Here is a 13,362-nt window from a genome sequence, read left to right on the forward strand (position 1 = left end):
ATCTTTTCTGACCACAGTGAAATAAAATTAGAAATGAAAAGACATAACCAAAACCACAGAAACACAGAGAATTATTAGAGATTATTATGAACAACTATAATCCAACAAATTGGAAAACCTAGAAGAAATGGATAAATTACTGGACACCTGTAATCTACCAAGATTGAACCAGGAAGAAATAGAAAACCCCAACAAACCAATGATGAGTAACAAGATTGAAGCTGTAATAAAAAGTCTTCCATCAAAGAAAAGCTAGGACCTGATGGCTTTACTGCTGAATTCTACCAAACATTTGAAGAATTAATACCAAGTCTCCTTAAACTCTACCAAAAAATTGAAGAGGGAATATTTTCAAATTCATTCTATGAAGCTAGCATTGCCCTATTATCAAAACCTGATGAGGCTAGAACAACAGCAAAAAAGATTACTAGAGGCAAATATCACTGATTAGCACAGATGCAAATACCTTCAACAAAATGCTAGCAAACTGAATTCAACAACACATTAAAAGGATCGTTCACCATGATCAAGTAGGATTCATCCCTAGGATGCAAGGATTCATCCTTTATCATATGAAGGATTCATATGCAACATATGCAAATAAACAGACATGATACATGCATTAACAAAAGCAAGAGCAAAAACCATATGATCATTTCAATAGATGCTGAAAAAACACTTCATAAAATTCAACATCCCTTCATGACCCTGAAAAAAAGTAGGCATAGAAGGAACATACTTCAAAATAATAAAGGTCATATGTGACAAACCAACAGCCAATATCATACTTAATGGGGAAGAATGGAAAGTTTTTCCTCCGAGATTGGGAACAGGGAAGGATGCCCACCTTCACCACTTTTATTATTCATTATAACACTGGGATTCTTGGCCAGAGCAATTAGACAAAAGAAGGAAATCAAAGATATCCAATTTGGAAAGGAAGAAGTCGAATTAGCCTTGCTTGCAGACCACATGATCTTCTATATAGAAAAACCTAAAGACTTTACCAGCAACTGTTAGAACTGATACATGAATTCAGTAAAGTTGTAGGATACAAGTTGTAGGATACAAATCAACCTATAAGAATCAGTAGCATTTATATACACCAACATAATCTGAAAAATAAGAAAGCAAACACACTTTAGTTCCAAAAACTATAAAATATCTAGGAGTCAATTTAACCAGATAAATGAAAGATCTATAAAAGGAAAACTATAAAACACTGATGAAAGATACTAAAGAGGTCACAAAAAATGGAAAGATATTGCATGCTTGTGGATTGGGAGAATTAATGTCATTAAAATGACAGTAATATTCAAAGCAATTTATAGATTCAGTACAACCCTTAATCAAAATACCAATTACATTCTTTACAGAAATAGAAAAAACAATCTTAGAGTTTATATGAAAACACAAATGATTCTGAATAGTCAAAGCAATCCTGAGCAAGAGAAGAAAAAAAAGCTGGAGACATCACACGACATGACTTCAAAGTATACTACAAAGCTGTAGTAACCAAACCAGTATGGTACTTACATAATAACAGGCGCATAGACCAATGAAACAGAATGGAGAACCTAAATACAAATCCACATTTTTTATAGCCACCTCATTTTTGACAAAAGTACCAAGAACATACAATGGGAGAAAGAATAGTCTTTTGAATAAATAGTGCCAGGAAAACAGGATATTTATATGCAAGAGAATGAAACTTGACCCTTATTTCTTATCATATGCAAAAACCAGATCAAAATGAACTAAAGACTAAATCTGACATGGAACTATGATGCTACTAAAAGAAAACATTGGGGAAGTGCTCCAGGACATTGATCTAGGCAAAGATTTTTGGGGTAAAACCTCAAAAGCACAGCAATGAAAGCAAAAATGGACAAATAGGATTATTAATATATCAAGCTAAAAGGCTTCTGCACAGCAAAGGAAATAAAGTGAAGAGACAACCACAGAATAGAAGAAAATATATGCAAGCTATCCATCTGACAAGAAATTAATAATCAGAAGATATAAAGTGCTCAAACAACTCAATAGCAAGAAAAAAAATAATCTGATTTAAACATGGGCAAAACCATCAATGTTAGACTAGACAAAGAAAAGGTGGTACATGTACACCATGGAATACTATGTAGCCATAACAAGGAATGAGATCATGTCCTTTGTGGGAACATGGGTGAAGTTGGAAGCCGTCATCCTCAGCAAACTAACATAGGAACAGAAAACCAAACACTGCATGTTCTCACTTATAAGTGGGAGCTGAAAAATGAGAACACATGGACACCAGGAGGGGAATAACCCACACTGGGGCCAGTCAGAGGAAAGTGGGTTGGGGGAGAGCATTAGGAAAAAGAGCTAATGCATGCCAGGCTTAATACCTGGGTGATGGGTTGCTATGTGCAGTCAACCCATCATGGCACATGTTCACCTATGTAACAAACCTGTGCATTTTGCTCATGAGCCCCAGAACTTAAAAAATAAAATAAATACATTAATTAAATTTTTAAAAAATGGGCAAAAGATCTGATAGACATTTCTCAAAAGTATGTATACGAATGGCCAACAGGTAGATGAAAAAATACGGTGAAATGCAAATCAAAACCACAATGAGATATCATCTCAAGCCAGTTAAAATGGTTTTTATCAAAAAGACAGACAATAACATGCTGGTGAAGATATAAAGAGAGACCCTGATACAGTGTTGGAGGAATGTATGTTAGTGTAGCCATTATGGAAAACAGTATGGAGGTTTCTCAGCAAACTAAAAATAGAACTACCATGTGATCCAGCAATTCCACCACTGGAAATATATCCAAAAGAAAGGAAATAAATATATCAAAAAGACATCTCCACTCTTATGTTTATTGCAGCACTATTCATTATAGCAAAGATATGGAATCAACCGAAGTAACCATTGGTGGATGACTGGTGAAAGACAATGTGGTACCTATATATAAGGGAATAGTATTCGTTTGTACAAAACACTGAAATCCTGTTATTTGCAGCTACATGGCTAGAACTGGAGGTTATCATGTTAGGTGAAATAAGCAAGCACGGAAAGACAAACATTGAATGTTCTTACTCATATGTGGGAGTAGTGGTCCTGACGCTGTGTAGGCCTAGGCTAATATGTATGTTTGTGTCTGTTTTCAACAAATAAGTTTTAAAAGTAAAATTAAATAAATAAAAAAAATGGGAAAAAGCATATAGAAGAAAAGCTATAAAGAAATAAAATATTTTTGTACAACTGTATATGTGTTTGTGTTTTGAGCTGTTATAAAAGACTCAAAAAGTAAACTCTAAAAAGTCTGTTGTCTGGGTGCAGTGGCTTATGCCTGTAATCCGAGCACTTTGGAAGGTCAAAGCAGGTGAATTACTTGAGCGCAAGAGTTTGAAACCAGCCTGGACCACATGACAAAACCCTGTCTCTACAAAAAACAAACAACAAACAAACAAAAATTAGCCGAGCCTGGTGGCACACATCTGCAGTTCCAGGTACTTGGGAGGCTGAGGTGGGAGGATCATTTAGTCTGGGAAACGGAGGTTGTAGTGAGCCGAGATTGTGCCACTGCCCTCCAGCCTGGATGACAGAGTGAAAGTCTGTCTCAAAAAAAAAAAGTTTACAAAATTAAAAAGTTACAGAAAACCAAGATTAACTTATTACTGAGGCAAATATTTTTTATAAATTTAGTGTAGGCCAAATGTATGGTGTCTACAGTCTGCAGTAGTGAACAGTGATGTCCTAGGCCTTCACATTTACTCACCACTCACTCGCTGACTCACTCAGAGCAATTTCTAGTCGTGCAAACTCTGTTCATGGTAAGTAGCCTGTTCCATTAAAAAAAATCTTTTATACCATATTTATTTTTTTCCGTTTAGATATGTTTAGGTACACCAGCACTTACCACTGTGCTACAATTGCCTGTAGTATTCAGTACAGTAACATGCTATGCAGGTTTGTTGTCTGTGTGTAGGTGTGTAGTACGCTATGTCACTTCGGTTTGTGTAAATACACTCTGATGTTCACACAGCGATGAAATTGCTTGATGACACATTTCACAGAACATATCCCTGTCATTAAGTGATGCATAGCTGTAGATGGGTTTCTTTTTGTAATTTTTTTTAAACCTCCTATGAGGCCTGTAGATTGGGTGCCAATGCCCCTTCATGACCATGTATTCTTATAGCATTCTAAGTTTTCCCTATCATGGTTTGTGATTATGTATTTGTGGGGTTGTTTCACCAATGTCTTCTCTATTGAACTGTGAGCACCATCAGGCCAGTGATGGTGTCCATTTTTTCTCTGTTGTATTCCAGCTAACCATTTCTTGCCTGGGACATAGTCAACTCTCAATAAATACTTGTAGAATGAAAGAACGAGTTCATCGATTCACCCTCGCTCTTGGTATTGTGCTCAGTGGGGAAAATGAGGAACAGAGTGGCTCAGTGACTTGCTGTGGGCTAACCTTTCTTTTGAGAAGTCCCAGTATGTTAGTCCCCTACTGATATGGTAACAAATTACCACAATTTTAGTGCCTTAAAACAGCACACGTGTGTCACCTTCCAGCTGTGAAGGTCAGAAGTCTAAAATGAGACTTACAGGGCTAAAATAAAAGGGTTGGCAGGGCTGCATTCCTTCTGGATGCTCCACAGGAGAATCTGCTTCTTGACGGTTTCCAACTTCTGGAGGCTACCTGCCTCCTTGGGTTGTGGTTCCATAGTCCATCTCTAAAGCACATCACTCCAACCTCCATTTCTGTCAGCATATCTCCTTTTGGACTCACCCTCCTGCCTCCCTCTTACAGCGGTCCTTGTGATTACATTGGTTCCACCTGGATATTATAGCATACGCCTCCCATCTCAAAATTCTTAAATTAGTCACATCTGTAAAATCCCTTCTGCCAGGATTCCCTGGGATCATTCCCTTGGACTGAGATGGATCTTACCTATAAAGTACATAATAATGGAGTAAAGAGGGCAGAGGTGGGCTTGCTCATTGGAGTCAAGAGAAATGGCAATGAAGCTATTTTAGGGAATTAATTGCTGGGTGAAAGGGAAGTCCTTGATACGTGACAGGCTGGAGGTGAAAGAATCTGCTGCTTAGGGGGAAACAGGGAGTGGAACAAACCTTACATGGCCTTCCGTGTTGATGTACAGAATCTTATAAAAGTTGCAAATTATTTATTCTGTCAGTGCACAACTCGAGTTATTAGTATTTACAAAATTCTTAGAAAACTTAGAAGGATGTAGTGCTTGTGTCAGGGTGAATAGAGGGAGGGGGTGAGGCATGAGCCACACCCATGGGCATATTTGCTGTTCAGAGAGCGGAACAAACATAGATCTGTACAGGGTGGGATCTGGATTCCAGGTATATGGACCAAAGGCAGGTCCCCTGGACCCCCATGTCTAGACACCTCACCATGGGAGGAAAGGCTCCCAGCTCTGGTATCAACAAGTTAGAGACCAAGCCGGCTCTCCTGGCTCATGGCTCCAAGCTGAACCCACTGGATGGAAATATTTGACTACTGGAGGAAGAGTAGTTCTGGATTTCAGGCCGAATTCATTCAACAGCTGTTTATTCAGTCCCTCTGTGTGCCAGCCAGCCCCGCCCTGGCAGTGGTGAACAAGTTTGATGCGACTCCTGTTAGCTTATGGGCATGTAAGGGAGGCAGACAGTTGGCAGGTAAATGAGAAGAGAAAATGGTTATAAATTGTGGTAAGGACAAGGAAAGGAAACACATAGGATACTGAGACAGAGATAATGTTGGATGGGATAGAAGGGGTGTGCATTTCAGAGGGGAAGGCCAAGGAGGACCTCTGAATAGGTGACATTTACACGAAGGCCTGAGACAGAGGCCTTGGGAGAAGCAAATGTGGAGTCCCAAGGTGGGCCAGAGCTTAGTGGTTTTGAGAAACAGAGACAAGATGGGAAACAGTGGTCAGAAAAAGGTGGATGGAGCGGGGTGGGCATAGACCTCAAAGGCCTTGTGGGCTGTGGCAGAGCATTTGAGGGTAACTCCAAAAGCAATGGGAAGCAAAGTGACCCTTTTAAGCAAGAAATTGATCTGACATGCATAAAAAACAACATCCTTGAGAAATATGAACATTCTCTACTGTTTTTCTTTTTTCCTTTTTAAGCTATTAGTTTCTGAATGTTTAGTACATTCTGGGTGCTGTGCCAAGCTGTTTATATGCATTATCTTGTCTAGTATTTTCAACAGGCCTAAATTGGAGAAAACATACTCATTTTACTGGATACTAAACTGAGGCTGAGAGAGTAACGTGACTTTGCCAAGGCAAGTAGCAGAGGGAGATTCCAAACCCAGGTCTGTTGACTTCCATGTTTGAGCCTCTAACCAATTTGTTCTCTCTCACTCTCCCTCCACCACTTTTCAAGATTAAAAAATTGTGGTGTTTTATATACATGTATATATTATATGTATGTATATAAAACATAAAATGTGCCCTTGTTGCTATTGCAAATACCAAAACTTAAATAGCGGGCTATATACCACATGGATTTACCAAACTACAGCATATTATTAATCATACACATTCTACTAGGAAAAGTTGGCACAGGTAGGAGCATGTGATCTAAAAAAGAATTTATACAGGATTCATAATCTTCGCTTCTTTCAAGCAAGCTTGGTTTTTGTCCTGTGCATATGGCCTGTGTTTATTTCCATATTGGATGTGTTATTCATTCTAACTGGATGGCTTCCCTTCATTCTCTCAGCCTTTGAAAATACGTTTTTTTCTACGTTAAAAAGAAGCTATATAAAAAAGAAAGCTGTATTGAGTCAGAATTTTTAGATATTTTACTTGCAGTGAGAAAGAAGAAGTTGAATGTTATAATGTAGTACAGTAATAAACATCAGTAGATTGACATCTACTTGATCAATCACCGTTTACCAAGAATTCAGAGTGGTCAACATGGCCTTAGGGTTTATGGACATACAAAAACATTTTACCTATAGGAAGCTACAAATGTACAATGAGGGGAGAGAGCTATGGAGCAATTAAAGCAGAGTGCAGATAATCAGAGGAGGAGTGGAAGGATAGAGAAGGTGAAGAAAATGTGCTATTTTAGCCATTTTAAGTGTACAATTCCATGGCATTAGATTCCTGTTATTGTGAGACTATCACCTCCGTCTACTTCACCACCCTAAACAGAAACTCTGTAACTATTAAGCAACAACTCTCCATTCACCTTTCCCCCAGCTCCTGATAAACTTTAATCTACTTTCTGTCTCTAGGAAGTTGCCTATTATAGATATTGCATTTAAGTAGAATCAAACAATATTTGTCCTTTCGTGTTTGACTTCTTTCCCTTGACATGATTTCAAGGTTCATTTATATTGTAGCACATATCAGCTCTTCATTCCTTTTCATGGCTGAATAATATTCCATTGAATGCTTGTACCTCATTTTTTAATAGTATTTAGTATTATTACCATTATTATTATTATTTTGAGACAAGAATCTTGCTCTGTTGCCCAGGTTGGATTCCAATGACACAATCTTGGCTCACTGCAACCTCTGCCCCCTGGGTTCAAGCGATTCTCATGCCTCAGTCTCCTGAGTAGCTGGGATTACAGGTGTGCATCACCACTCCTGGCTAATTTTTTGTATTTTTAGTTGAGATGTTTCACCATGTTGGCTAGGCTGGTCTCAAACTCCTGGCCTCAAGTGATCTGCTTGCCTTGGTCTCCCAAAATGTGGGGATTACAGGTGTGAGCCACCACATTCAGCCCATATATCTCATTCTGTTTATTCATTTATCTCTTGATGGAAAATTAGGTTGTTTCCACCTTTTGGCTATTGTGAATAAACATTGGCATGCAAGTATCTCTGAATTTCTGTTTTCATTTTTTTAGATCTATACCTAGAAGAGTAATTGCTGGGTCATGTGGTAATTTTGTTTAGCTTTTAGAGGAACTGCCAAACTGTTTTCCGCAGGGGATGCACCATTTTACATTTCTATCAGCAATGTACAAGGGTTCCAATTTCTCTACCTCTTTGCCAACATTTGTTTTCCACTTTTTCCCTTGGTTTGGATCATAGCCATTCTAGTAAGTGGTAGCTCATCGTGATTTTGATTTGCATTTCCCAAATGACTCGTGATGTTAAACATCTTTTCATGTGCTTGTTGGCCGTTTATACAGCTTCTTTAGAGAAATGTCTATGCAAGTCATCTGCCCACTTAAAAAACTGTGTTGTTTGTCTTTTTTATGATTTGTAGGAGTTTAGAAATATGTCCTGGATATCAAGCCTTTATCAGAAATATTTTCTGATGTTGTATCCCATTTTGTGGGTTGTCTTTTCTCTTACCTGATAATGTCCTTTGCTTCACAAACATTTCAAATTTTGATGAAGTCCGATTCATTTTTATTTTGTTGCTCCTGCTTTTGGTGTCATATCTAAGAATCCATTGCCAAATTCAACATCATGGATCGAGATTTACTCCTATGTTTCCTTCTGCTGTTTCTTACTTTTTTTTTTTTTTTTTTTTTTTTTTTTTTTTTTTTTTTTTTTTTTTTTTTTTTTTTTTTTTTTTTTTTTGAGACGGAGTTTCACTCTTGTTACCCAGGCTGGAGTGCAATGGCGCGATCTCGGCTCACCGCAACCTCCACCTCCTGGGTTCAGGCAATTCTCCTGCCTCAGCCTCCTGAGTAGCTGGGATTACAGGCACGCACCACCATGCCCAGCTGATTTTTTGTATTTTTAGTAGAGACGGGGTTTCACCATGTTGACCAGGATGGTCTCGATCTCTTGACCTCGTGATCCACCCGCCTCGGCCTCCCAAAGTGCTGGGATTACAGGCTTGAGCCACCACGCCCGGCCTGTTTCTTACTTTTAACCTTTAAATTCTCACCCAGATTCTAGAAGTCATTCATTTTGCCAGCAAAACATCAGAAAAATGGGAAGAGCAGCTAAGTAAGTCACAGTGGTCTCCCGGAAGGGTCTCAGATAGTAGTGGTGGAAATAAACCTCACTGGCGATTATGCTGTGAAGATGTAGCCCTTAATTCCCAAATACCAACATAAAGATCTTTTCTGGTTCACTAATGTTTGTGGAAAAATGATTTAAAAAGTCAAATTTTCATAAAGTGAAGTTTATTCCATTTAAATAACTGTCCATCATTGTGCAAGTGGCTGCCTTTTATGACATTAGCATGTTCTTATGACCTGAGGCTAAGAGTAGATGATGATAGTTTCTTTAAACAGCTGTACTTGGAAAATTGAGAGTGATCAACCCTATGTCACGCTTCCTAATTTGGGGAGGAAACTATAAAGTTCAAGGGTTTAGAGGCCACTGCAGGCGCTAGAGTTCATTTATGTGGGCCTACGAAGCATGCTGGTGAAATTCCCTGCCTGGAGTTTCTTCGGGAAGTTTTGTGGGGATCTCATCCAGGTTCACCTCTTCAAATATCCAATCTGTTTCAGCTGTAATTATCATCTTTGTGCAAAATTTATAGAAATGGACAGTGGGGAAAATGAAGAGTAAATCAAAACTAGAAGATCTGTTTCTTAGCCTGAGTTCTTCCGGGCAGCCTCTGACTGATTCCTCTTATAGGTTTTGCCAGATGGTTTTTGTTTTTACTGAAGGTATATATATAAAAAAGAAAATGAGAAAGAAAAAATCCTGTCCAGGAAGGGATGCTTTTTTCTTATGGGAAAGAACACTCAGTTGCACTTGGCGCCTGAATGAAGTTGGGCTAATGAGTTCACCATTGTAAAGCACTGAAATTCTCCCAAACATACTAATTAAGGTACTTTTTGTTTTTTCTGTTAGTTTTCGCTTTGAAGGTACTATGAAAATGGCATGCTGAAAACTGAGGGGCCAAGTTTGGAAGAAATGATAGTCTTTACTTGGCAATCGGCCCTGCACTTGAATGACCTGGTGTGGAGGCTGGTCTCTAAACTTTCTGGTGGTCCGTACGCCTGGGCTACAGTGTGTAGCTGTGCAGCCTAATGGCTCCCTATGGATCTGTGCAGTGCACAGCCTATGTAGCAACAAACAGCGGCCTGATGTAGTCCCACAAAAGCATAAATCAGCATAGACACCTCAGAGATGTGTGCTGGTTTATAAATTATATATACATATATTCTCTTGCCAATTCACCTAGATTAAATATTGATGAAACTTGATTTATTTTTTTGAAGATAAAAATAAAAGTGAATAGCAGTTATAACAAATTTCATCTATGCTCCAATGGATGGTTTCAAATGCTCCTTGGGGTAGGTCCCCCTACTTTGGAGACGTTGGCCTGGGAAGAATCCACATGGGTCTTCTCTATCATTCAGGCAGGGCAATGCGTTTATAGGTCAAGGTTGCTTCTTAGTAGCAGATTACTTAAGAGTCTTACCACTCCACCTAGCCTCACCTGCTGGTTTTCCATTTCAGAGTACACAGTCATTAATGAAGCCTGCCCTGGAGCTGAGTGGAATATCATGTGTCGGGAGTGTTGTGAATATGATCAGATTGAGTGTGTCTGCCCTGGAAAGAAGGAAGTTGTGGGTTATACCATCCCTTGCTGCAGGAATGAGGAGAATGAGTGTGATTCCTGCCTGATACACCCAGGTAAGTGTAGAATGGGAGACTTCAGGTTGCCTTCACGTTGTTGGAGGTAATGAACAGGAACAGGCTGAATGCCTGAATTCCAGCAGGCAGCCATCAGGAGGCTGTAGTGCCATGATTATGAAAAGTGACACAGTTCAGCTCATTCTAACTAAAGGGACAGGAATGAAAGGAGTCCGTACTCTTTTCAGGGTTAAACTTGTAAAGCTTTGCATTCATTCACTCATTCATTTAACAAGCAGACTGAACAGCTTTATGTACCATGTCAGGTACTGGGAATACAACGATAAAACAAAAGACACACTTCCAGCATTCTCAGAGCTTATAGCCTGGGGTGGAGGGTGGATATGGAGAACAGGCAGCTACCACACAGTGTAGTTAAGTGCTATGATAGAGAAGCATGCGGTACTATGGCAGCATGGATGGGAATGGGGCAGGTGGGAGGAAAGTCAGTGAAGACTTGTTAGAGAAGGTGGGCAGCAGACTACACAAGGTGAGGGGGATCGGGTGAAGAAGTCAAGCCACAGAGGATAGCATGTGCCCAGGTCCTGTGGCAAGAGGAAGCATGGGGTTTTGGGAGATGCAAATAGCTCAGTCTGGCTGGAGAAGTGTGTATGTGAAGAGAGACCTGGATAGATGGAGAGAGGGAGGGAGATGAAGAGGAAATGAAAGAATGAGAAAAGATTAAGAGAGAGCGATCTGAAGGGAGGAACAGGAGCCAAATCCTAAAGTGCTCTGCAAGCTGTGCTTCAAAGTTTAGGTTATATGCTAAAGATATGTTGGTAACATTGGAAATCTTTTAGTAAAGAAGGGAAAGCAGATTTTTCTCTTTAGCTGTAGTATGGAGACAGGATTGCAAGACAGGCATGCCTGGAGGCAGGACAGAAGTAATGGGGACTTTAATAAACATAGAAGCTCTATGGATGGAGACAAGTAGAGGGATTTGAGATCTGAGTGTGGAGATCTATTGGGTGGGACAGGAGAGGAAAGAGAATAACAGAGTGAAGCCTGATACTCTGGCTTCTGAGCTGGACATTTGGGAAATGGTCCCAGTGATATGAATGTGTCTTTGGATGAAATGAGACCTTCTAATGATCACTTTTTTGTGGTGATTATTGACCTTCTGTTATTTCCCACTCAATATGTACAGTCAAAATACTACATTTTAAAATCAGTTGACATAGTTTCTTTCTCTGTTTTGTGATGTCACCTATTTGGTAAACAAATAGGATTGTTGTTTTTATGTGTTTTCTATATTTGAAAATACAAGCAATTGTATATTCATATATATTTTTCCCTTCTTACACAAAAGATAGCATACCATAAGCATAGCTAACCATCTTGCTTTTTCTCTTATTACTATTATTTTTTGAGACATGGTCTCACTCTGTCACCCAGGCTGAAGTACAGTGGCACAGTCATGTCTCACTGCGGCCTCTGCCTTCCAGGCTCAGGTAATCCTTCCGTCTCAGCCTCCTGAGTAGCTGGGACTGCAGGCATATGCTACCATGACTGAGCAATTTTTGTATTTTTTGTAGAGGTGGAGTTTCTCCATGTTGCCCAGGCTTGTCTCTAACACCTGTGCTCAAGCGATCTGCCTGCCTCAGTCTCCCTAAGTGCTGGGATTACAGGCATGAACGCTGGTGCCTGGTCTTGCTTTTTTCTCTTAACAATATATGCTGGAGATCACTCCACGTCAGTATAAAACCATGTTCTTCATTTGTTTGTATGGTTGCATGTAACTGCATTGTGTGGATCGCCATAGTTTATGAACGTTTGGTTTGTTTCCACCCTTTAGCTGTTAACAAGACTGCAGTGACTACCCTTAGGCATACATCACTTAGTATTTTTGTACTGTATCTATGAGGTAGATTCTTAGAAGAGGGCTTACTGGGTCAAAGGGGGGTGCATATGTCACTTCCCAGCCTTGCTTTGCCATGCTTTCTCCATACCTTTGGCATTTTTTTTTCTAGCAGTCCGTGAGAATGCTGTTTTCCCTAAACCTGGCAACAGAATGTGTCATTTTGGATGTTTGCCAGTCTCATAGGTGGGAACTCAGACGGTTTCAGTTTGCATTTCTGTCATTATGATAATGATCCTCTCCCTGTTCTGGCAGTGGAGCAGGAGGATCAGGATCCAGAGACACCAATGGCAGGAATGTCAATGGTGCCTTCTAGTAGCATCTGGCAGCACCAGGGTCCTCACTGGGCCAATGTGGTTTCCTGTAGTTCGAGTCTGTACAGTTCTGCATTTGGTCCCCTGGCCCTTCTAGCAACTTTGTGAATTATCTAGTATATTTTTCCTTTTTGACGGATACATAATATTTGTACATGTTTATGGGGTACATGTGATGTCTTATTACTTGCATAGAATGTGTAACGATTAAGTCAGAGTATTAGGGTATCCATCACCCTGGGTATTTATTATTTCTGTATTTAATGTCTTTTTAGGATAGACTCGTTCATCTTGCTTACATCTAAGGACTCTGATGTGACTATGCTAAGAAAGAGAGTTGGCCAGGGCTGCTGATATGGTTTGGCTCTGTGTCCCCACCCAAGTCTCATCTTGAATTGGAATAATCCCCACAGGTTGTGGAAGGGGCCTGGTGGAAGGTAATTGAATCATGGGGGCAGGCCTTTCCCATGCTGTTCCCGTGATACTGAATAAGCCTCATGAGATCTGATGGTTTTATAAATGGGAGTGCCCCTGTACATGCTCTCTTGCTTGCCACCATGTAGGACGCAACTTTGCTCCTCATTTACCTTCCACCAT

General features: G+C 39.8%; 1 protein-coding gene across 2 annotated transcripts in view; it reads left to right on the top strand.

The window, feature by feature from the left end:
- The window catches only part of PAMR1 (peptidase domain containing associated with muscle regeneration 1), a 96,935-nt gene that overhangs the window by 21,500 nt on the left and 62,073 nt on the right, over window positions 1-13,362 (top strand). For both annotated transcript variants that reach the window (XM_017530510.2, XM_017530509.2), the window contains exon 2: window positions 10,417-10,593. In XM_017530510.2, the coding sequence (XP_017385999.1) occupies window positions 10,417-10,593 (177 nt within the window). The remainder of the gene's footprint in view (window positions 1-10,416; window positions 10,594-13,362) is intronic.

This window comes from Cebus imitator, unplaced genomic scaffold (genome assembly GCF_001604975.1).
Source record: "Cebus imitator isolate Cc_AM_T3 unplaced genomic scaffold, Cebus_imitator-1.0 Scaffold66, whole genome shotgun sequence".
NCBI lineage: Eukaryota > Metazoa > Chordata > Mammalia > Primates > Cebidae > Cebus > Cebus imitator.